Source organism: Lissotriton vulgaris, chromosome 12, assembly GCF_964263255.1.
Source record: "Lissotriton vulgaris chromosome 12, aLisVul1.2, whole genome shotgun sequence".
Taxonomy (NCBI): domain Eukaryota; kingdom Metazoa; phylum Chordata; class Amphibia; order Caudata; family Salamandridae; genus Lissotriton; species Lissotriton vulgaris.
Window position 1 is genome coordinate 114,361,725 of NC_141700.1, and position 24,146 is coordinate 114,385,870.

General features: G+C 47.8%; 1 protein-coding gene across 1 annotated transcript in view; it reads left to right on the top strand.

Annotated features, from left to right (window-relative positions):
* HORMAD1 (HORMA domain containing 1) overlaps positions 1 to 24,146 on the top strand; it is a 974,569-nt gene that overhangs the window by 31,832 nt on the left and 918,591 nt on the right. The window contains exons 2-3 of the mRNA XM_086947457.1: positions 2,536 to 2,662; positions 6,471 to 6,593. Coding sequence (XP_086803583.1) covers positions 2,537 to 2,662; positions 6,471 to 6,593 — 249 coding nt within the window. The 5' untranslated portion in view covers position 2,536. The remainder of the gene's footprint in view (positions 1 to 2,535; positions 2,663 to 6,470; positions 6,594 to 24,146) is intronic.

Below are 24,146 nucleotides of genomic sequence, written 5' to 3' on the forward strand. Positions count from 1 at the left end.
GGGGTCCAGACTCACTCCAGCGCAGGCCAGCAGTAGGCTCCTGTGCAGGTGCAGTTGAAACTCGTCATCTGGAAATGCAGGAAAAGGTCTCTTGGAGCTTGTTGTGTCCATAAAGCCCAAACAGGAGGTCACCCTTATGATCCTTGCATTCCATGTCTTTGTCCTGGGTACAAGAGGGACAGCAGGTACAGTCTTCAACGCTCTTCTTATGCCACATACAGCAGGTCCAGTCCTCTGCTAATTTTCCAGAAGTGATCTGGGGAATGGGCTGGGGATGCCACATTTATGCCCAGTGCCAGTCTACGTGTGGGCAAAACTCTTGAACCCTCCTTAACCAACTGGGCGAAAGTTCCCTTGTGTGAACTGACATACTTTAGCAACATATCCTGTCATACTTTTGCAACATATCCTGTATGGTTTACTATTAATTATCCCAAAGTGCCACTCTCTAACTATCTCCAACATGGCAGAAACTTTCTTACCCTGGTCAGATCTCCCTGTGCCCAACCAGAAGTGTGGCTATGATAATAGGCAAACCCTTCCTTGTGGTCATTCCAAACCAGTTCTAGATCAGCCATCACCCCACTCACTGGGCTTGTAACCAAGCTGAACAGAAAGACAAAAGGAGGCAGGCCTGGGTGTGAACTACATCTGCCAGTGACACAGTAGGCACTCTTTGAAGCTCAGGAAAGGGGCTGGCACAACCGCACAGACCATCTTGCTCAAGAAAAGGAAATATCTCTCCACACCTGAACCTCTTGACCACTGACTGGGAGCCATACTTATAACACCACAGGACAGCCATTAACAGTTAGATGATACTGGGCACTGGCAGAAAAGTACATCTGGCTTAGGCTGGAAAACAACATTTCTAATAGTATTATTATTTAATGAATTTGTAAGGCGCAACAGCTACCCAAAAAGGGTCTCCAGGCGCCAATTTTTGAAACTAGTAATATAAAATCAGATTTTACCATTAAGTTGGATTATAAAATTACTATTAAAATAATTCATTTTGTAGCTGCTTCCAAATCGTAACTAAGCATTACACGTTATTGTAGAACACTGTGCTTCCTTATGACATAACACAGTTTTTATTATGAAAGAGCTAGCCTTGCTACAGTGAGAACAGCTTTGGAGGTTTTTCAGTGTTAGTACATGAAAAAGGTTAACTATACATCTTTACATTTTAAATATCATGCACCCAGCCCTATGGACATTTCGAGCCTACCTTAGGGGGGACATATAGTTCATATAAAAGATGGTTTAGGCCTGGCAAAAGAGTTATTTTGCCCGGTTGAAATAGCGGTTCAAAAACTGCACAACAAGCTGCAGTGAAAGGCCTGAGACATGTTTTAGATGACTACTTTAGTGGGTGGCAGAACTAGTGTTGCACGCCCCTTGTAGAATTTAAGTTACAAGCAGTAAATTAATGTGCCAATTAGGTGTATGCCAATTTACCCATGTTTAGAAGGGAGAACACAGGTACTTTTTCTCTGGTTGGCAGCGATAAAGTGCACAGAGTCCTATGGACAGCAAAAACCGGTTCAGCAAAAGGTGGCAAAAATCTGGGGTATACCATGCAAAAGATGGTCATCTTCACCGCGGGTCCACCCCAGCAGAAGTCAGTAAGAACTGCCAACCCTATAGGAGTTCTCTTTGCTAAATCAAAACAAATCTGGATAGACCATGAGCAATGGTGCGGTCAGTTCCAAGGAGATGTTCTACCATAAAGTCCATACCCTTTGGGGAGATGGACCACCTCAACATGTTAGGATTTTCACCATGCATTTACATTGACCATCTGAGGGTTCTGTGGACTGCTTGAACCCGGAAATGAATCCCAAACATGTATGGTCTCAGTTTCCTCAGAGCCCAAACTACTGTAAAGGCCTAACTCTCAACTGCATTCCACCTTTCTTCTCTGGGAAGTGACCTCCTGCTGGTGAAGGCTACAAGTTAGTTTAACCCCTCATCATTCAACTGTGAGAGAAGAGCCCCAATACTATGCTCTGAAGCTTCTGTCTGCATGAGAAACTCTTTTGAGAAGTCAGGTGCCCTGAGAACTGGTGCTGTACACATGGCTTCCATCAGGGTGTCAGAAACTTTTCGAAATACCTCCGACCAGAGGAAAGCAGGTTTGTCAAGGGGGCAACAATGATGCTATACCTATTGACACATCTCCCGTAGTGTTTAGTGAGGCCTACGAAGGCCTTCACTTTAGTTTGAGTTTTGGGAGTCCCCAAGCCAGGATGGTTTGTGTCTTGGGCTATAAAGGTTGTACATGGCCTCCACCAACTTGGTGGCCCAAGTACATATAGCCCTTCTGAAATTTTATGATATCCCACTTTACATATATCAATTATCTCCCTAGCCACATCTTATCTGTGCGGCCCATATTAAATCATTTTAAGAACAGTGGACTGTAACTATATGTTTTCGATCTTGGTGCTTTCTTTAAAATGCATTAGTTACAGATTGTTTTCTGCGGTTCTTTTATTGTGGTCTTGTGCTTTCTTTCTTTCTGGGCACCAGGATGAAGATACTGATTTGCACCGCGCTAGCTTTTGCTTCAGTTTCTGCAATGTCCCAGCCGGATACCACTCTTGATCAATACTGGGAGCTATGGAAGAAAGCCTATGAGAAGCAGTACAACAATGAGGTACGAGCATAGCTGACACATGAAGGCGCGCACACACTCACCACGCACACGCACCACACACACACACTCTCTCTCTTTCTCTCATGAGAGGTCCCATCTTCACCACAGCCATCCCACTATGTTCCTCAACTGCTAGTGGAGTGCATTGCATCCCTGGATGGTTGCTTTCCCACAATAATAACCTGTCACTCTCACACTTACACTTACTTGTTGTACAAGGCTCATCTATCACATCCAGTCACCTGGTGTGAATACTTGACTTTACATCTACTAGCAGAACGCTACATGAGCAACAATAAAAGGGATGCTTTGTCTACGAGATCACGCCACAAGCACACCAGTGGGAAGAGGAGTGTTTTGTCCACTAAACCCATCAGCCACCAACATGCTGAATAATGTCCTATCTACAACTCACTTATCACCACCACTTAGACCATTCAGATGCACCTACCTGATGAGTGATGCCTCACCTACAGAAAGCATTTCCCACGAGCAAACCAATATAATATTGACTCACTCACTACAACCCATCTCTTCCCACTGCTGAGAAAACAGGTCCCGGTTACTGTCTCACTGACTCGAAGAAGCAAATCCCTTCAACAAAATGCATATACTATTGTTACATTTATATTGATGCCTTTTTTCAATTGCCATCCATCAATGAGGGGCCGCTATGGTGATTGTATGTGGGTATGCGACCATTTTCTGTATGGGTCCTGGTACGGTCAGTGATTTCTGGCCGTTATCCAAGGTGGGCACTACCATTGGTGCCAATAGGTCTTGGGTATTATTGTACCCAAAATAGATTCCCGTGCTACCCTTTTTATATACTTTACTCTCTTTATGTAGCAGAGTGAGTAGTCAAGCCATACTCCAATAGGTGGTGAGGGTTTGGAGCACGGGAATTCTACTATTTGAGCAATTAAACAAAATTAATTCGATGTCGAAAAAGAATGCTTTTGGAAAATTAAAACAAAATATTTTAATTTACAAGTAGCTCTTAAACAGCAACTCATTCTGCACTATTAGCAGATGCCGAGTATTAAGAGGATATAGATATTCTTGGAAGTCTGTCTGAAACATTGAGTTTACGGGCTCTCTTCACTACATCCAGTTAATAAGGCTTGGGTGGCAGGAGAAAGAATGATTTAAGGTATCATGCTGATTTATCACGTTCATCTGATCTTGTCAATAGTTTTTCAACAGCTTCGAAGTCAAACAAGAAAACTCAGTGGGTGTAAACAAGGTGGCAGCGAATCCAACAAAAATAGCCCACAAATTCTAATGTCTCAAAATGTCACCACTCAAAATGATCAGCGAGCTCAGTAAAGTTCATGCAGATGTTTCTAAGTGCCTTTTGGGACGCCAATTAAACAGTTCACAAACTATGGGGCCGATTAGGATGGCGGTGAATCTGCATCCTCCGGGCTGGCAAAAGCCACCGCCGGCCTGGAGGATGCAGATTCACCGCCGCGGCCACAGAAAATACCCACCGCCAGATTAGGATGGCGGTGGGACCAGTGGCGGACGGCAGGTCCGTCCGCCGCTGATCCGCGGGGTGTGGAGGGCTATTTGGTGGCGGTGTCTGCAAGACACCGTCAGCCAAATTACGATCTGCATTCAAGCAGCACCCGCTGCATGGTTAAAGATACGGGATGTGACCGCCAGGGTGGCGGTCACATCCTAATTGCACTGGAGGGACCGCCGCTGTCCCTGCGGACGGTCCCTCCACCTCGGGGGTGGCGGACGGACGCAGGTCCGTCCGCCATCCTAATAGGCCCCTAAGTGTGTTCTAGTCAACAGGGTTAGCGGTGGCCAAAGGTTGGCATTTTCAGCAAAACTCAGGTCAGTGGCAGACCAGTTGGCAAGACTGTTGATGTGAAATTTGGACTTTTTCTCACCAAAGGTCCACTTTGGGTACTGAAACTTCAAGGTCCTGTAAATCTAAATGTACTACTCATTGTAAAGATTTTCAGATGGTGGGGTGCCCATGAGGCGAGGGCCCTTAATTGACCAACAGTCTCATCAGATGGGACTGAGGAACTGAGATATTATATTGGTTGGGCCCAATCACACATTTTAATGATATTTCCAAAAATGAAGGCTTCAGTAAAAAAGTAAAAATTTCTCTTCCCTCACATGCTGGAAATTAATAGATATGGGATCCACAATGGCATAGGATCACCGCACTTTAAGACTCTATGCTGTTTGCAGGCCACCCTCTAGTTGCACAGGATATTCTACGTAGTTTTTAATAGTTGGGCTGAAGAGTCCTGGTGAGTAGGGTGGCTGAGATTACCCCCATGCAAGTTACACTGTAGTGGTTTTTGCCCTTTGTCCATTAGGTGTCTGCAACTCTCCAAACACGTGGTAGAACAGTTTTCACTTCTTAAAAAGCAAGTGACAGCATTATGGCTTCATCCGTTTGTATGCCTGATTCTTATTTTGTTGGGTAAACAGAAACAAATAGTTCCTGGTAAACAATTACAGGCTGGTTGGAGCCACTATTTTGGGGGCGCTGACAGGAACCACAGCCAAAACTTTCCATCAAATCCAAACCCTCCTTTTACTCAGGGCGGATGGAATCATATTGGGCTATTTTTTTATCTTCTTGGGCTTCCTAGAATAGCACAGTTCTGTGACAAGGCAACAGCAGAATGTCTGGCAGATCCACATTTCCACAGCTAACTAATAATCTAAACATAAGGAAATAAGTTTACACTGCTTACTCCATACGACACCAGAGATTTTCACTGTCACACAACACGTATGTAACATCACACCAATACCCAGCAAGCATTTCAATGCAATAGGTCTCGCTATTGCAAGATTTTGAGCTTTTGGAATTGTAAATGACAATGCCTTTTGTGTTTACAAACTCTGCAATAATAAAAGGAATTGTCATGTACAATACCAATAGGTCAAAGTTTCTAAAAAGCAAGACCTATTGCATTGCAAATGTTTGTTGTTTACAAGTGCCCCAAAGTAAAAGCTGTATGGTTTTTTTAATAAAAAAAAAAGCATTTGTTTGTCAAGTTTTCAAACAAATGCTTTTTTTTGTAAACTGCCACTTGAAAGCACGCATGGCACACTGAATGTTGCACGAATACATGTAGTGCCTGCAGTAGGAGAAACCATTAAGGAAAATAGTGCCTACAGAGTAATTAAAGCCAAATGAGTAACAACCGAACTAAAAGGGCCAGCCTCATGGGAGGATACGAATGAAGACAAAGCTGTACTATTGAGGCACTAATAAGCCTATTAACAAATCAGAAGCCAGCATTTACGAAGGGCAATGATACAAGCCAGTGACAAATATGGGTGGAGTGGGCAGGGCTTCAAGTCCATACTCCAATACAGCATGGCCCCCAGAGCAGTGCATCCCTGGCCAGGCTCGACCTAAAAACACATACATTTCTTGGAGCGGGACAGTAATCCTCCTCCTAGAAGTCTAGGCAAAAAGCATGTGACTCTGCAATAGAACCGGGTGATACAAACTTAAGTGTCCTTAGAACTGATAAAAGAAGGACAGAGCCAGCATCAGCAGTTAGAATGGGTTTATGCTCCTGCCCCCGCCCAGCAACATATTACATACACTAGTTTAGGACGCGGAACAGTCCTGCCGTTATCAAAAAGTTGGCAGGGTTGTTCAGCTTTACCAGACATGCTAAGACCTTAGTTCCTGCAGCAAGAGAAACGTTCATGAAATTCTGAAAACTGTAATGAGAGCATTCCATAATCTAAATCATTCCACTGACACCTTGTTGCCACTTTAACAGGTAAAATTCGATATCTTTTTTCACTACAGATAGAGCAAGGATGGAGACGTATAATTTGGGAAAAGAACCTGAGGTTTGTGACGCTGCACAATCTGGAGGCTTCCTTGGGCCTGCATTCCTATGAGTTAGGCATGAACCATCTGGCCGACATGGTAAGTGTCCTTAACGATATTTGAAAAGGCTGGGTTGAGTGAATCGCACACAGTTGCCGCAGATTATCCCTATTGGGCCCATTTTGTGTATTAATTTAACTGAAAATAAGGACTGCTAAGTAGAAGGGAACTGCCCACTTTTGTTGACGATCACAGACCCACTGCACGAAAGACTGCCGACGGAGATATTTCACATTATAACTTACTTAAGAAATTAGACCTCGTGGATAATTCAAACTTGGTCAGATCTGACATAACCCCCCACCACCCCCTAAAAAACAGAAAAAAACAACAAAAAACAGCAGCAACATGAATGTGTCACTCAGAGAGTTGACATGTTACCAAACCCGATGGCCCCATGCTTTTTTTTTTTTAGAGTCTGGGGAGGTGCCATTTGTATATCGGTGGAAAATGCACTGATGTGAACCTCTGACTTGGTTAGTCCATCCACCAAGGGTCCACCAGGTCATGGTAATGGTCATCTTGCCTCATTGAGGTACGGCAAACAGGGACGGAGAAATTGTAAATTGGACCCCCTGCAAAGGGAAAACACTTCAGGTGCGACAGGCCATTTATTTTTGTTTAGAGAAATACTTGGGAGTTTCCCTGAACCAAAAAGTTAGACAAGCAAGCATTTTACACATTGCACCCGCTTGGCAGACCTCCAACACTGCGGGTGCCCTTCAAGCACAAAGATGTCAGCCATGGAGCTGCTCACCTGGCGGACAGGCCATCACGGTCTAAATAAGGCCACGTTTTGGTTAAACCAGTGCAAGTCGGGTCCGTATGTACCATTTACAAACAGGACCAGTAGTGTTTGTATGTATGTGTCTGTGAATGAACTGAGACCGGTTAAAACAGTTAAGGCCATTAACAGCAGTCTTCTTCATCATATGACCATTTTGTCCTGAAAACTCGAGGGAAAGAGAAATTAGCAGCATTACTGTGCTGTGGGTTTTGAATGTGCATTTTTTTAACCAAAATTATTGCAAATACGATTATTACCGAGATGTGCGTTTAGGTTTTCACTCTGAAATTGAGGCTTTCTTTCACATACATGTATGGTTTGAAGGAAAATAGGAGTCAACATCCATCTGCTCACAAAGCCGAGAGGAAAATCGTTTAAAAAGATAAGTTGTGAAAAAATGGCGCAAATATTTTCAGTGCCAACTAGCACACGGGAAAAACATCCCACGCTTGCAGGGCAAAACGATACCAGGATGTAAACATAGTAAAAGCAGAAAACTCTGCAAACTACAGGTAGGCTAGGTAGTGTTGGCAAAGTGGTAGGGACAACCTATGCCACAGAGTGGGGCCTAACTTAACGTGAGTGCAATAATGGACACAGACACTAGCTAGCAGTTAGGGCCGAAGACCCCGAGGCGGTCTCGCGCCCGTTTATTTATACCTGGGGCGTGACCCGCCCTCAGAATGTGTGCGTGCCTGCGTGTGTGGACGGGCCGGGTGGCTCCGCCAGTACATCCCTCCAAACTCACAGTTCTTTAGTCCTGGTTACTTTATTGTCCCAGAGACGCGGAGACCCCATGCGTAGTCCTTGAGTCTCTGACTGGGGGTTGGGTTGGGTCGAAGATTATATCTCCGGCTCCACGGCTCTGCAACTGACTCTTCGTTTTCCGGCTCCGCTGGGCTACTTGCTGAGCTTGCAGGACTGATACTCGGCTCCAAGGCAGGTCTGTGCACTGATGTTTCCCGAACTGGCAGATCGGTCGGCGTCCCAGGGGGCGTTAGGTCTTCGTCGCCTCCCTCCATGTCCTCGGACCCTTGTTCATTCGAGGTTCCTTCTCCGGAGATTCGTTTGAACCACAACACATTCCTCGTCACGGCTTTACTGCCACGTGTGGCCGATACCATCGTGCCGTGGATGTTTACGACTTCCCATACCTCGGGCTCAAATGTGGTCTGATATTTCCAGTTGTGTTGACGAGTCTTCAACACCACATGGTCGCCAACCACGAGTGGTCTGACCTGGGCATGTCGTGCTCTGCTGGCTCTCTCATTGGTATTTCTCCTGCGGTTCTGAGTTGCTTCTTGGTCTAACTCGGGGGCTCTCCATGCAGGGCTCGTCGGTATGCAGTCTCGCGGTGTTCTCCAAAACATGACGTGCACCGGCGCACACTTGGTGGTACAGTGTGGGGTTTGTCGATATGCGCTTAGGAACTGGGCCAGGCACTCTTCCGGCGCTTCTCCCTGCTCCATACCAATCTTGAGGGCTCGGTTCATGGTTCTCATGAACCTCTCGGCCTCGCGGTTTGCCTGTGGCCACTAAGGCATGATCTTCCTGTGGTTGATTCCCCTCCTGCTTAGATATGTCTTGAAATCGTTGCCTTGAAAAGGCGGCCCATTGTCCGATTTTATCTCGTCTGGGAAACCTAGCATGGCGAAAGTACGGTCTAGTGCGGGCTTTACGTGGCTGAATGCAGTGGAGGGTATCACCTCGACCACTGGGAACTTGGAGCAGGAGTCGATGAGCACCAGGGCTTGTCGTCCATCAGGGAATGATCCGAAGTCCATACTGATCTTTGACCACGGGGTCTTGCACGGGTCCTCCGTGATGACCGGGTGCGGTGCTGGTTCTTGACTGGTGATGACACACGAGTGACAGTTCTGAATTTTTGTTTCCACCGCGCTGTCTAGTCCCGGGAACAATACCCGGCTACGCAGGCGGGCCTTAGTCTTGGCCACCCCTTGATGTCCTTGGTGAGCGAGGCGAACTACTTCTTTCTGCAGGCTCGCTGGTATCACAATGGTGGTGCCTCTCAACACCACACCATGGGGTCCCATGCTCAGTTCACTCTGAGTTTGCCACATCTGTTGCGAAAGGTCTGTTCTTCCTGCGTGAGTGCACTGCAACCATCTAGGAAACGCTTCCAGGAGTGATTTTCAAGTGTGGCTTTTACCCTGCGGAGGCATTCATCTCGGTCCGTGGCAGCACCTATCTCCTCTAGCGTGAGCGCTTTGGGACATGTGTCCTGACGAACTTCCTCCACTTCCTCTCCGTCTTCTAGCTCTGACGCGGGAGAGGGTTGCCCTGGATGTCTTGACAAGAAGTCCGCCGGGTTGTCTGCTCCGGGGCGGAAGATGACTTCGAAGCGGTAGGGTTGAAGCTGGACGGCCCATCTTTCGATTCTGGGTGGCGCAAGCCTGGCAGAGCCTCCGAACAGCGGCACGAGCGGCTTGTGGTCCGTGATGACTTTGAACTCGTGGCCAAACAGGTACAAGTGAAAATGCTGACACGCCCACTTGATAGCAAGCGCTTCCCTTTCTATTTGCGCGTACCTCATCTCCGTCTGTGTCAGTGCTCGGCTCGCATACGCGGTCGGAACCCACTCCTGGCTTTCCGTCTTTTGCATCAGGACTGCACCTAGCCCCACCGGGCTCGCATCTACGACGACCTCCGTTTGTCTTTGCGGCCTGAAGTATGCCATGACCTTGTCGTCTATGAGGGCGGCCTTGACTGCTTGGAATGCCTCGTCCTCCTTCCCTGACCATGACCACGGATGCCCAGACTTGGTGAGTGTGCGTAGGGGTTCCGACAGGGACGCCAAGTTGGGGATGAAGCGACCACAGTAAGTGGCCATCCCTAAGAAGCTGCGGACTTCGGTCGCAGATGTCGGCTTCTATGCTGCCCGTATGGCGTCCGTTTTCTTCGGGTCTACTTTCAGGCCGTCTCGGGAGAATATGTATCCAAAGAACTCCACCGATTCGTTGTAGAAGGAACACTTCTCCCTGTGTGACCCATTCGTAATCCGGGTTGTGGCGTGGGTCGAAATAGCGATTGAGCGCCGCGACCTCCGCCGTGTAGTCATCCTCATCACCTCTGTCCGGCAGTGTCTCGAACAGCTCGCACAGTTCGTCACCTCCGTAGCACGTGAGAAGCGAGCGCTTCACTTTTGCGTCTGTTTCACGCACACCCACGAAGTAGTGTTCCAGCCGCCCTACCCATCGGCGCCACCGCGCAGCGGCCGTGGGCGGGTCCGCCAGCTCGCTGAAGGGTGGGAGTGGTGCGGCCATGGCATGTCCGGGCAGGGCGGGTGGGGCGTTGGCTATATTTACAACAAGGGGTGGTGAGGGACAGAGTCTCTGAATTAAGCAGAAAGCTCTCACCCAGTCAAGAGATCAGGGCTAGATCCAACACCGTTTTTTAGCTCACTGCACCATCCCAGTTTCAGAACCTGGCTGTATGCAAATTAGTCTGTTCCTGTCCCAGTGCATGATGGGAACAGGGCAAACCAAACTACAAAAGCCAATTCTTACACTGGGAAGGAAACAAGCTCCCGGGGACCGGTTTCTGGCATTACAGCCGTCTTCGGCCCGGTTTGCTTGAATCCTGATGGTGCAATGAGCAAGGGTCTCACATCTGAGAATACCCTTCCACGCTTAGGGTGGACAAAAATATTTACAACAAGGGGTGGTGAGGGACAGAGTCTCTGAATTAAGCAGAAAGCTCTCACCCAGTCAAGAGATCAGGGCTAGATCCAACACCGTTTTTTAGCTCACTGCACCATCCCAGTTTCAGAACCTGGCTGTATGCAAATTAGTCTGTTCCTGTCCCAGTGCATGATGGGAACAGGGCAAACCAAACTACAAAAGCCAATTCTTACACTGGGAAGGAAACAAGCTCCCGGGGACCGGTTTCTGGCATTACAGCCGTCTTCGGCCCGGTTTGCTTGAATCCTGATGGTGCAATGAGCAAGGGTCTCACATCTGAGAATACCCTTCCACGCTTAGGGTGGACAAAAATATTTACAACAAGGGGTGGTGAGGGACAGAGTCTCTGAATTAAGCAGAAAGGGGGCCAGAGCCTGCGCATTAGGTGGTGCCGCTTGTTGCTGGGCCGGAGCCTGTGGGGCTGGGGCCGGAGGAACTGCGTTGCCATCCGCTTGCACACTCATTCTTGGCACGTGGTAGCCCGTGGGCTACGCGCGGACGCAAACCCTGCGCGGCGACGTTCGGCCGTCCGAGGTAGTGGAAGTGTGGGTGGGCTTCCGCAGCTGCCGGGGGTGTCGGGCGGGCACACACTGCGTAGCCGCTGGCCGCAGGGGCTGTAAAGCCGTGGGGAAGCGGGGTCCGGTCACCGGAGCAGCACCAATCGCTTCCTTCAGTAGGAAAACGGACCTCCGTGAGATGCGTTAGGATTAGCAGGGCGGAAAAACACACGCCCGCGAGATGCGTGAGGGAACACGGGAGCGGGCTGTGCACGTCCGCGAACTTCGAGCGCGGAGGTGGGGTGCGCGTCTGGGGCCGATTCCTCCCCCCGGCTGACGCTTCGCAAGCACCCGTGAGGTCCAGCGCCCATAGGCCTCGCACTGCGGCGCGAATCCGTTGGGGATGGGGGCGTGTGGCGGGGCCCCTCCCAGGACAAGCAGCGGGCGGCAGCCAACAGCAAGGTAATGCCCCGAGAAGGGGGGGGGCTCACCTGAGCGCCAAGGCAGGCGCGACGACCTTGTTGGTGGTCCGAAGGGGGCCGGACAGGCCCAGGCAGCAGGGCCACCCACGTGGGTGACGAAGTGGGCCGCAGCTGCAGGCTCGAGCGCAGGCAGCGCAAGCGCGGCGCCAACACAACACAACACAAAACAACACAACAGGCGTGTCCGCGGGCGAGGCGTGGGCAGAGTACCCGCCTCGTCGCCAGTGTAGTGTTGGCAAAGGGGTAGGGACAACCTATGCCACAGAGTGGGGCCTAACTTAACGTGAGTGCAATAATGGACACAGACACTAGCTAGCAGTTAGGGCCGAAGACCCTGAGGCGGTCTCGCGCCCGTTTATTTATACCTGGGGCGTGACCCGCCCTCAGGCTGTGTGCGTGCGTAGTGTGGACGGGCCGGCTGGCTCCGTCAGTACAGGCTAGTAATTAGGAAGTATGTAACATTCTACACGCAAAATGTAGCACACACCCAAGTGTGGCCTGCAAAACTAGGATCCATGAATCCTTGGGGCCACGCCTGGGTCAAGGCCCATGTGCAAAAAATGTAAGGTCACCACCCTTTACTTCAAATTTGCATCAAATGCTGAAGGTGAAAGTAGAGGTTGCTGTGGTTAGGGAGTACCATGAGTGCTAAAAATCAGGTTCTGGAGGACGGGCTAGAGATAACAATGTTGTGTTCTTTTATCTGCCATTACTTCTGCTAATGTCTCAACGATAAACTAGTGCGTTAAAAATGTTATGAGCCATGGAACAACCTAAAATAGAACTTTTATCCAGACGGCGTTCACGAGAAATATTCTGCATGACGAAAGATGCTAAAAAAAATGAAATCAGTCTTGCTGCCAAGTGCGACATCGCGGCACGGTAGATGAATGCCATTCTCCGACTGTCGCAAAGTGGCGCTGTGGAGTAGACTGGTGTGCCCAGCAAGAGAGAGTAGTGTTTGAGACAAGGGGCTGTCCCCACAAGCATGGCCGTGTGTAGGGGGAAGTGGTTGCACCTCTGACTTGCCATCGCCATGTTCCAGGTCTGGGGAGGCCCACAGAGTGCTGACTCACTTATTTATTCAGATGCACGAATTCGCTGGTTGTACTTTCTTTATATGTTGCTACTATTCTACATGTGCCTATTTCTGTTAGCCACCTTGTGGCTGCTAAAACCCAATACAAGTTTTATGCCCCCCAAAAAATGGAATCAGTTATGGATACGTTTTAGAAGGAACTTTATGATTGCTAATCTGTTGAATGGGTAACGGGGAGTATGGAGAGTGGCCACAGACATTATGCAGCTGCGGCGTGGTGAGCTTAATAACTCCGTTTTGGTTTTTTTCTGTGCAGAAGAGTATATTGTGATATTTCCTAATAAAAAAGTAATATTTTGAATTGAATGTTCTAATCGTCTTTGCGGCAGCAATTATTTATTATTATACAGAAGATGAGGATTAGATAGTATAACAAGTCAATAAGATTTGCTAACATTAGATCTGGAGATCTGAAGCCGAGGTACCACGGTCACTTGGTCATTAAGGGTTCCCTACAGGAGATAAAATACTAGAAAGAAATATAAATATAATCGATCGTCACCTGGGAAAAATGATCTTGGGAATACAGATCCACTACACAGCACACTGGAACATGTTAACTTAAAGCAAAGTCGCACAATAAATGATCTAGAATGAAATCTAAATACAATACAAAGACAAAGGAACTATTTTAGAACAGAGGTTCTTAACGTGAGGTCTGTGGGCCCTTGGGGCACTGCGAAGCCTAATCAGGGAGTCCGTAACTGCTAAGAACATTACATAATATTAACAGATTGAAGTGTATATAAATAAGGAAGCAAAATTTAAAGCTGAACATTTTAAAATGTTCTGTAAATGTGAAGGATTTAAAATTAGAGGCTAAAATTAAGCTAGTGTCCTCAGCTTGATTTGTGGGGACAGTGCACGTACATCTAACAGATTATAGTATGGACAACGAGAGGCCTAAATTGAGTTTAGAAAAACTCCACACTTTCCATTAAAAATAAAAAAAAATTATAATGGTTGTATAATTAAATGAAAAATAAAGCATCATTTGTGTATTTGTTTGCTGAAGGCTTCTTTATTTATTGTATATTGTTTTGTGGCTCGAATCATCGAAAACGCTTAGGCTGAGGTCCCTGGCTTCCGTGGGGGGGTCCATGGATTCGAAATATTCAATAAGGGTGCCTGGGTTGCAGTAATGAATAAGAACAAAAGTTACTTACCTGTAAACTGTGGTTCTCCAGTATTGGTGTCTTTCATAGATTCACATGCTTGAATATTCCCCGTCGTCGAAGTGGGAGTTCCACGGTACATAAATAGCAGTAATATATATGCATGTATACATGAGAAATATCATAACTAAAACATACATACATATATGTAATAGAAATGTAAACTTGAAAAAGTACCATAGAACAGAATAGGCCCATTGAAAAGCCCAAGGGAGAATTCACTTTAGTAACTTATAGGAGTCATTATGTGTTGGTCCACATTCCAGCCAATCAGGCTGTAGCCTCCTCTAGAACCTTCTCCTCAGAAGCCCAAGTCCTCAGATTTTCGTAGCACAAGTAAGTATAAAAGCTTGAGGAGAAGAGAGCCTCTGAGGGGAGGATGGGAGGGTCGCATGTGAATCTATGAAAGACACCAATACTGGAGAACCACAGTTTACAGGTAAGTAACTTTTGTTCTTCTCCAGTATTAGGGGTGTCTTTCATAGATTCACATGCTTGAATAAGAATAAAAAGCAGTAAACCGTACATTAGTCATAAAGGAAGATACAAATTAAGTCTAGGCAAAATATATCACTTAATAAGCAATAAAAAAACAAAACATGACAATACCTTTATGACTGGAGGCGGGTAGCAACAGAGGCTCACCTTTATCGGAAAAGATTCCGCAGCACCCCTTGACCTACTGCCGCATCCGCGGCATCTGTTGATTGCAGGGAGTAGTGCTTCGTAAAAGTATGGCTGCTTGACCAAGTCGCAGCTCTGCAGATGTGTCTTAGAGGTACCCCCGCGAAGAGGGCAGTAGAAGTCGATACAGCTCTCGTGGAATGAGCTCGAGCCGGAGCAGGAAGGGGCTTGCCAGCCCGTTGATGACAGTAGGATATGGCAGACAAAATCCATCTGGTGATAGTCTGTTTAGTTACAGGTTGTCCTTTGCACACTGGGCCATATGCCACAAACAATTGATCAGTCTTTCTAAAGGTAGCTGTGCGTTGAATGTAAAATTTAAGGCAGCGTTTCACATCCAGAGTGTGCAAAGAGCGCTCCGCTGCAGATTGAGGTGCAGGGAAGAAAGTCTTAAGGACAATAGGTTCATTGAGATGGAAGTCACTGGGAACCTTAGGAATAAAACTGGGATTTGTTCTCAAGGTAACAGCCTCGTTGGAGAATTATAGAAACGGTGGCTGTATAGTAAAAGCTTGAATGTCGCTGACGCGCCTGGAAGAGGTCAGAGCAAGCAACAGAGCCACTTTCCAAGTGAGGAATTTCAGATTGGAAGAATGGATGGGCTCGAATGGAGGCAAAAGCAGCTGAGACAAAACTAGGTTGAGTCGCCATGAAGGTGGGGGCCGACGGATTGGTGGGAACATCCGAAAAAGGCCCTTGAAGAACTGTCTTATTATCCTGGAGGAGTACAAAGATGTTAAGCCATCATGGCGAAAACGAGAGATAGCAGCTAGAAAAACCTTAAGAGTGGAGTGTGATAGTCCTGATTTTGCTAGCGACAAAAAGAATGGCAAGATTTGTTCTGGTTGAGCACACATGGGATTTAGTGATCTAGTGGAGCACCAAGCGCAGAAACGCTTCCACTTCAACTGGTAAGTTTTGATAGTAGATTGTGCTCGAGCATTTGCTAGCACTGTCCTACAATCTTTGTCGATATTCATGTGTGCAAATTCATTGTACTCAGGTTCCATGCATGAAGTTGGAGGTATGCTGGATCCGGATGGCATATTTGACCTTGTTGCATTGTGAGAAGATGCGGCAGAGGATGCAACTGTATCGGGTGTGTCAGAGAGAACAGAAGAAGATCTGAGAACCAAGGACGTCTCGGCCATTTGGGTGCGATCAGGATTATCCGACATGGTTGGAATCTCATTCTGTGTAACAGACGAGGAATGAGCGGCAGTGGAGGGAATGCATAGCTGAAGGCGTTCGACCAGTCTATTGAAAAGGCATTCCCGCTCGACTCCTTGTGTGGATGCCGGCTCGCAAACCTTTGACACTTCCTGTTGAGAACAGTTGCAAAGAGATCCAACTGTGGTCGGCCCCACTGTCGGAAGATGTAATCCAACGTTGGTTGGTTGAGTTCCCATTCGTGGTTGTCCGAGAGGGCTCTGCTGAGCGAGTCCGCCAGCACATTGGCCACACCTGGGACATGGACAGCTTGAAGATGTATTTGATGTTGGAGAGCCCAATCCCATATATCCTGTGCCAGTTGTGATAGCACGAGAGACCTTGTGCCGCCCTGTTTGTGGATGTAGTGCATGCTGGTGGTATTGTCTGTCCTCACCAGCAATGTCTGTCCCTGCACTACTCTCTGAAAGGACTTCAAGGCCAAGAAAATCGCCAGTAGTTCTAAGCGATTTATGTGCCAAGTGCGCTGAGACGCCGTCGACTTTCCTCTCACGGACATCCCGTCGAGATGAGCCCCCCAACCTTCTAGGGAGGCGTCTGTCGTCAGTGTTAGTGTTGGTGGTTCGTCCTTGAATGAGCGACCTGTTGCTATGTTTGGAGGATGAGCCCACCACTCCAAAGCTCTTTGAATGCGGGGCGTTAGATGGATTTTGTCTTCGAACGACCCTGATACCTGCTTCCACTGGCTGTCTAGTTCTTCTTGAAGGACTCTCATGTGCAGTCTGCAGTTGGGAATCAGTTGAATGCACGAGGAAGCCATGCCGAGGAATGATTTGTACATCCGGACAGAAACGTACTGCCTTGACTGCAGGAACTGAGCTTTCTGTAACAGTCGGCTCTGACGTTCCTGTGAAACGAACACTTGCCCTAGCCGAGAATCGAGCGAGGCTCCTAGAAAATCTCGCTGTTGAGAAGGGTGAAAGTGTGACTTGCCGCAGAATTCCGGAACAGAATTCCGGAACAGTACTAATCCGTCAAAAGCCATTTTTCAGGCCGTAAAAGATCTCATGGCAAAGCGGACTACCTCTACGACCGTAAGTTCCCTTTCCCACTGTGAATCCCTTGCTTCTTATTTCCTGGGGAAAGTCCAAGCTATTTATCGGACATTCCCTAGCATAGGGTCCGGTCGGGAAAGCACTAGTGGGACTCCCCATCAGACTACTCTGCTTGTCTTCCCCTCCCTTACCTTGGACGGGTTTGATAAACTTGCGTTGCAAGTCAAATCTGGATCCCCATCTGATCCAGTAAGGCCTGCTCTCTTTCGAGATCAGGCTTTTATGGGACGTTCAGTTGTATGTTCCCTTGTTAACCTTTCCTTGGAAACGGGAGTAGTTCCAGCTAAGTGGAAGCAAGCTGTGGTGTCCCCAATTATCAAAAAGCCCTCCCTGGACCCGTCCAAGCCTGAAAGTTATCGCCCCATTTCGTTGCTACCCTGGCCAGCTAAGATCACAGAGGCCCATGTCAATCTGGCCCTGTCTGAACATCTTGTACGGACCAATGCCCTCGACCCCACACAAAACGGCTTCCGTGCTGGTCACAGCACGGAGACCGCGTTACTTGTGATGGTGGAACATCTCCGTGCAAGGTTGGATGCTGGTCAAACGGCGGCGCTTATATTGTTAGACCTTAGCGCCGCCTTTGACACGGTAGACCACAGCATCCTCCTGCAGCGGCTTGAGGAGACTGGCATTGGCGGTCAGGCGTTGCAATGGTTCCGCTCCTTTCTAGATGACCGCTCCTTCTGTGTTGCCATCCCTCCCTTCAAGTCCAATTTCCAACCGCTGGCCATGGGGGTTCCGCAAGGGTCCTCGCTGAGTCCCACGTTGTTCAATCTTTACGTGAGACCGCTGGCTGATGTCGCTAGGCAGTGGGGCCTAACTTTGGTCTCATATGCCGACGACACACAGCTGGCGGTTACTCTCAGCGGGGACGCGGAGATTGAGGCCCCTAGGTTTCAGTCTGGACTGAAGGCGGTGGCTAGCTGGTTGACAGGCAACTGTCTCCAGCTAAATGCCACAAAAACTGAGGTGATGGTTGTCGGTAAGGGAGTGGAGATGTGGGGTGACCAATGGTGGCCTTCAGAGCTAGGACCTACTCCGACCCCGGTGCCGGAGGTGAAAAACCTGGGGGTCTGGCTGGATGCGGGCCTTTCCTTTGTAGGGCACACTAAAAAAACTGCGGCCTGTTGTTTTGGACTGCTAAGGGGCTTGAGACCTGTTCTCAAGTTCTTTGACGCCCCGACCAGGCAGCTAGTGATCCAGGCAACTATCATCTCTCGCCTGGATTATGCTAGCTCTCTTCTGGCTGGGGCCAACCAGGCCGAGTTAACCCGTTTGCAGCGGGTTCAGAATGCTGCGGCTAGGGCGATTGTTGGCTTGCCCAGATTCAGCTCGGTGGCAAATGTCCTTCGTTCCCTACACTGGCTCCCTGTAAGGAAGCGCATACTCTTTAAGGTTCTGTGTCTTGCCTTTAAGATTCTGAGAGGAATAGGCCCGGAAATCTTATCTAGCTGTCTCTCCTTTTACGTTCCCACCCGTACCCTCCGTTCCCAGGGCTTGGCCCTTGCTGTAGTCCCCAGATTCAGGCTCAGTCGCATGGGAGGCCGCTCGTTTAGTGTAAAAGCTGCGTCAGCATGGAACTCCCTTCCTGTTGAAATTCGCCTGCTGGAGGACCTCTTGACTTTCCGGAGGGCTATAAAAACATTCCTGTTTTAGCTGCTTTTATGTTTTTCCATTTTTCCTGTTGTGTTATGTGTTCTACCTTGTCTCTGCGCCGGGACGCTCCTTGGCTGGAGTATCTGTGCGCATAATAAATTAATATAACATAACATAACATTACATAACTTTAGGCAATTGATGGAGAAGCCTAACGTTTCGAACAGGGATATGCAGACTTGTGTGTGCTCTTGCGTCAGTTGGAAAGTCCTGGCCTTTATCAGGCAGTCGTCCAGATACGGATAAAACTGGATGCTCTGTAAGCGCAGGTAGGCGGCCACCGGGGCTAGGATTTTTGTAAATACCCTCGGTGCCGATCGAAGGCCGAATGGTAGGACCTTGAATTGATAATGAAATTGGCCGACTGTAAAACGAAGGTATTTCCTGTGCCTGGGGTGAATAGGCACATGGAAATATGCATCTTGAAGGTCTATTGTTGAAAAGTACTCTCCTGGAATGAGGAAATTCAAGATTTGAAGCAGGGTAAGCATCTGAAAAGTCTTTGATGCGATGAACTTGTTTAGAGCCCTCAAATCTAAGATGGGGCGCCACTCTCCTGATTTTTTCTTCACTAGAAAGAAACGGGAGTAAAACCCCCTGCCGCGTTGACATTGCGGTACCAATTCTATAGCTCCTTTTCTGATCAGAAGCTGCACCTGGGCCAACAGTTCCTTGAAATGGGGAGAAGGTGGGCCCGAAGGCGGGCGAGCGGGGGGAAATTTCGTGAATTCCAGGGTGTGTCCTTTTGAAACAACGTCCAAGACCCATTGGTCGTTGGTAATGTGCGACCAATTGCAGAAGAATTTCGAGATTCGACCTCCAAGATGCACAGTCCTCTCACTGTTTTTTGCTGGTGTTCGCACCACCTCTGTAGTTGGACTTCCGTTGGTAAGGTCTGGAGGTGGATGAACGATTTTGGGACTGATAGGATCCTCTTTGTCTGTTGTCGTTGTAAGTGTATCCTCGATATTGGCCTGTGCCCCGAAAAGTAGAGGTTCCTCCTCCTCTACCGCGTGCCCCACGAAATGGCCTTTTTCGATATTGAAGAGTTGTTAAGGACTTTGCTGTATCTGTGTCCTTTTTTATAAGTTCCAAAGCATCATCAACGTGCTTACCGAACAGAGACTCACCATCGTAGGGTAAATCTAACACTCTGGATTGAACTTCCGGACGGAAGGTTGTTGACTTCAGCCAGCCTTGACGGCGCAAGACTGCAGCACCCGCCAGTTGTCGGAAACCAGTAGAGGCTATATCGACGGCACAGCCGATTATTTCCGCTGAAATCTTTTCTCCCTCGAGAATGATGGCCTGCGCTTCATCCCGGATGGAGTCGGGCATTTGAGGGAGTAGACCAGCGATCTCTGACCACATTTGACGGTCGTATCGACCTAGTATGGCTAAGGCGTTGGAAGCTCTTACCGTTGTCGCTGCCATTGTTGTAAATTTCTTTCCAATTGAGTCCAATTTACGGCCATCTTGATCAGGCGGGGATGTCAGGGGTATGGCTGGATTTCGAGACCTTTTTTGTGCCGCCTGAGTGATAACTGAATCTGCCTTAGGTTGTGAAAATAAGCAGGCCGGAGAAGTAGGCGGCGCTTTATATTTTTTGTCCAATCTAGGTAGCACGGCCGGAATGGAATTAGGACGTTCCATTAACTTTAGACCTTCTTCCCATATGTGGTCAATGATAGGGATGGTATGAGTTTGGCGTTGCGGTAAGTCTTTAAAATCATACAAAAAGCATTCCGTTTGTTGTGCTTCCAACGTTAAGTGGAACCTTTTCGCTGCGCGAACCATAAGGTTATGGAAACTCGCGATATCCACTGGTGGCGAAGTTCGTGGCGATGTTGGTGGAGTAGAGGGTGTCTGTGCCCTATAATTGTCCCATTCCTGCATTTCATCATCAGTGTCATTATCCCCAGTGTTATGAGGAGTTTGAGTCTCATTATCTGTATCATGAGCAGCACCCAAAGGAGACGTAGGTGCAACAGTTGCCTGAGCTTGAAGCCTAGGTGTTGGAGACTGTGGTCGAGGCACTGGAGATGGAGGGTGAGGAGCTGGAGGCTGAGACCGCTGCACTTGAGGTGCTGGGGAAGGAGGCAACGATGGTGGAAACTGTCAGGTCCCAGCGGGTGGTGGAGAGTTCGGCATCAAGGGTTTGTTTTAAGATCAAGACAGGTTCCAATCACACGCTTCCTGTCTGTCTTTGGAGGCTACTTGTAGCGCAATCCAGAGGTAAAGAGACACTTCCTGATTGTGCCACTGACTAGTTGCTTTACGCTCTAGTCTTCCGTGGCGGCCATTTTGTGCGCTCGAGCCATTTTCTCTGCGCACTTCAACAGTCTAATTCCTGTGAGTAAGACGCTTCTGTTTTAGCGCGTCTTTTCGAAGTTTTCCAGTTCTAGATATTCAGGTCCAAGCTTTCCCTGTCCCTATCATTCCCGTGCGCTAAACTATTTCAGTCTTTAGCGCGTTTCCGTTCCAGTTCCTGAATTGTTCCTCAGCAGTGACGCTGTACTTTGCCTCCGCTCTTGGTAGGACTCCTCTCGTGCTTGTGAGTAAAAGTCTACTAGAGTGAGGTAAGAGCCTAGCGCTGTTCGTTTTCCGAAACCTATTTTACCTGTGAACTTTCATGGCGAGTGATTCCTATTCACTCCAACGTTGAAGCTGAATTCTATTTCGTTTGAACCAGTTGAGCTACATTAGAGAAAGACTTGGTACTATTTTGAGACAGACTTTGAACTTTATAGACAAAGACTCACCTGAGTGAGTTAGAGACTCTTTTGTGGATTATTCTAGCGGCTATCTCCTGTCAACCTTCCAGTGCCTAGATGACTTCAAGTATAGTAGGGTATATTCTGATATGCATATTGGTTATACAGTATTATACCAACTTAGAATCTGCAGCAGAGTTTATTTCTTCGAGTTCAGTTTGAATTCCACTCAAAGACTTATGAAAAGCTACTTACCTGGGCTTCCAAGTTCCAGACCAATATAATTATCTACAAAGAGAGAGGCTAATGTCCGCACACATTCAGGTACTTAAAAGTAGAGAAATAGAGAGAGTGAGATAGGAGTAGGTGCCAGAATATAGTGGGGAACTGTAGTAATGTTTTGCTTACTTTTGCAGGAGATGATCTTCCTGAACGAAGAGTAGAAGATTTTATGTGTGGCAGTCTCTCTGTTTGTTATCCACTTCCCCTTTCTCTTTCATTCCTGGGCTCAGAGTTCTCTGGGTACAGGGGTGTAGGGGAGTTGGGAAATTCTCACCATTAGCGAGAACCTACTGGCCATCTGCTTCCACGGAGTCAAAGGAATTCAGGTACGCTTTCTGACAGGAAACCTACGATTGTAGTCATCCAGCATATGTTGCAGGTTTTTCACCATAGACAGAGGAATCTGTGTAAAGTGTTCGTAATTTGGTTGTTGTGATCTATCTATTGGAAAAAGTACATTCCCATCTTCGACGGTATTATCCGCATCCTCATCCTCATCACTGTAGTCCTGACACTTTATGTGTAACTCTGATGGACTGGATGCTGGTTGATAAATTTGATCCATTTCAGAATCATTTCCAGATTCCTCTGCTCCAGATTGAAACAATTTTTCTGGAGGCTGAGATCCACTCCTAATTGGACTTAACTGTATAAGTGGTACAGTCTTGAGAGATGAAGTAGAAACCACTTTGAAGGCGGCAGTAGTCTGTAGGGGTTGGTGTGTCGCCAACGAGCCCGTCGACGAAGCCTTAGCACCCTCTGGTTGTTTTTTCGTTGGCGCCGCAGAATCCGGCGTAGGAAGTTTAGTCTTGGTCGACGTTGATTTTTTGGTCGTCGACGAGGCCGTCGACGAAGTTGCAGTCTTTGCCGTCGACGAGGAGGTCGTCGACGGAGCAGCCGTCGACGGGGGGTTCACTGTCGACGGAGATGTAATCGTCGACGGGATAGTCGTCGACGAGGAAGATCCGGTCGTCGGGACAGGCGTCGACGTCGATGGCTTGCTCTTCGTCGACGGAGGAACCGCCGATGGTGGGTGCGTAGACGATGATTTCTTCGTCGACGGTTTGATCGACGAGATCATAATAATGGACGAGATGGGTCTCACCTCTTGGCTGCTCGTCGACGAGATGATCGCCGTCGTGGCAGAGCTGGTCGACATGGAAGAAGTAGTCGTCGACGTCGAAATTGCCAAAACGGACTTCGTAGACGCTGAAGACGTCGATGGACGCGTCGACGAGCCCGTCGACGAGCCAATGCCCGTTTTTGATGCGGAGGGCATAGTCTTGGGTCGAGACGCCAGAGAGCCAGGTCCCGTAGGCGCGCCCTGAAGGAAGTCTTGTGAGGAGACATCCTTAAAAGATCCCAACTTTTTACTCTTCTTAAGAAAAGGAGAGGGAACTTCAGTCTCAGACCCACGCTTCTGAGAGGATTTCGAAAAACCAGATGACATACTCTCAACATCGGAAACCACATTATCAGATGTTTTCAACTTCTGTAGCCACAGAAGGAGACGAGCCTCTCTGTCCCTCAATGTCTTTGGGGGAAATTTGAGACAGAACTTGCAGGTAGAGGCAACGTGGTCCGGATAAAGACAGTAAATACACTTACTGTGTGGATCCTCATGAAAAAGGCGCAGTTTTCCACAGGATGGACAAGCCTTGAACAAAGTTTTCTTTGAAGAAGACATTTTTGAAGAAAAATAGGTAGAAACTGGAAAAAACTGAGCAGAGCTCAGGGAGACTCCCTTCACACGACGTGCGGTAGAAAATCTGAGGACTTGGGCTTCTGAGGAGAAGGTTCTAGAGGAGGCTACAGCCTGATTGGCTGGAATGTGGACCAACACATAATGACTCCTATAAGTTACTAAAGTGAATTCTCCCTTGGGCTTTTCAATGGGCCTATTCTGTTCTATGGTACTTTTTCAAGTTTACATTTCTATTACATATATGTATGTATTTTTTAGTTATGATATTTCTCAGGTATACATGCATATATATTACTGCTATTTATGTACCGTGGGACTCCCACTTCGACGACGGGGAATATTCAAGCATGTGAATCTATGAAAGACACCCCTAATACTGGAGAAGTGGGAGGTCCACACAAGTTTGGAAACACTGTTATAGAAGAAAACAGTGTTGACAACGAGACAAAAAATAACAGTGAAATGACATGACAAATTGTTACAGAAGCAACTGCGCAAAATCTGTTGAGTTCGTCCTAGAAT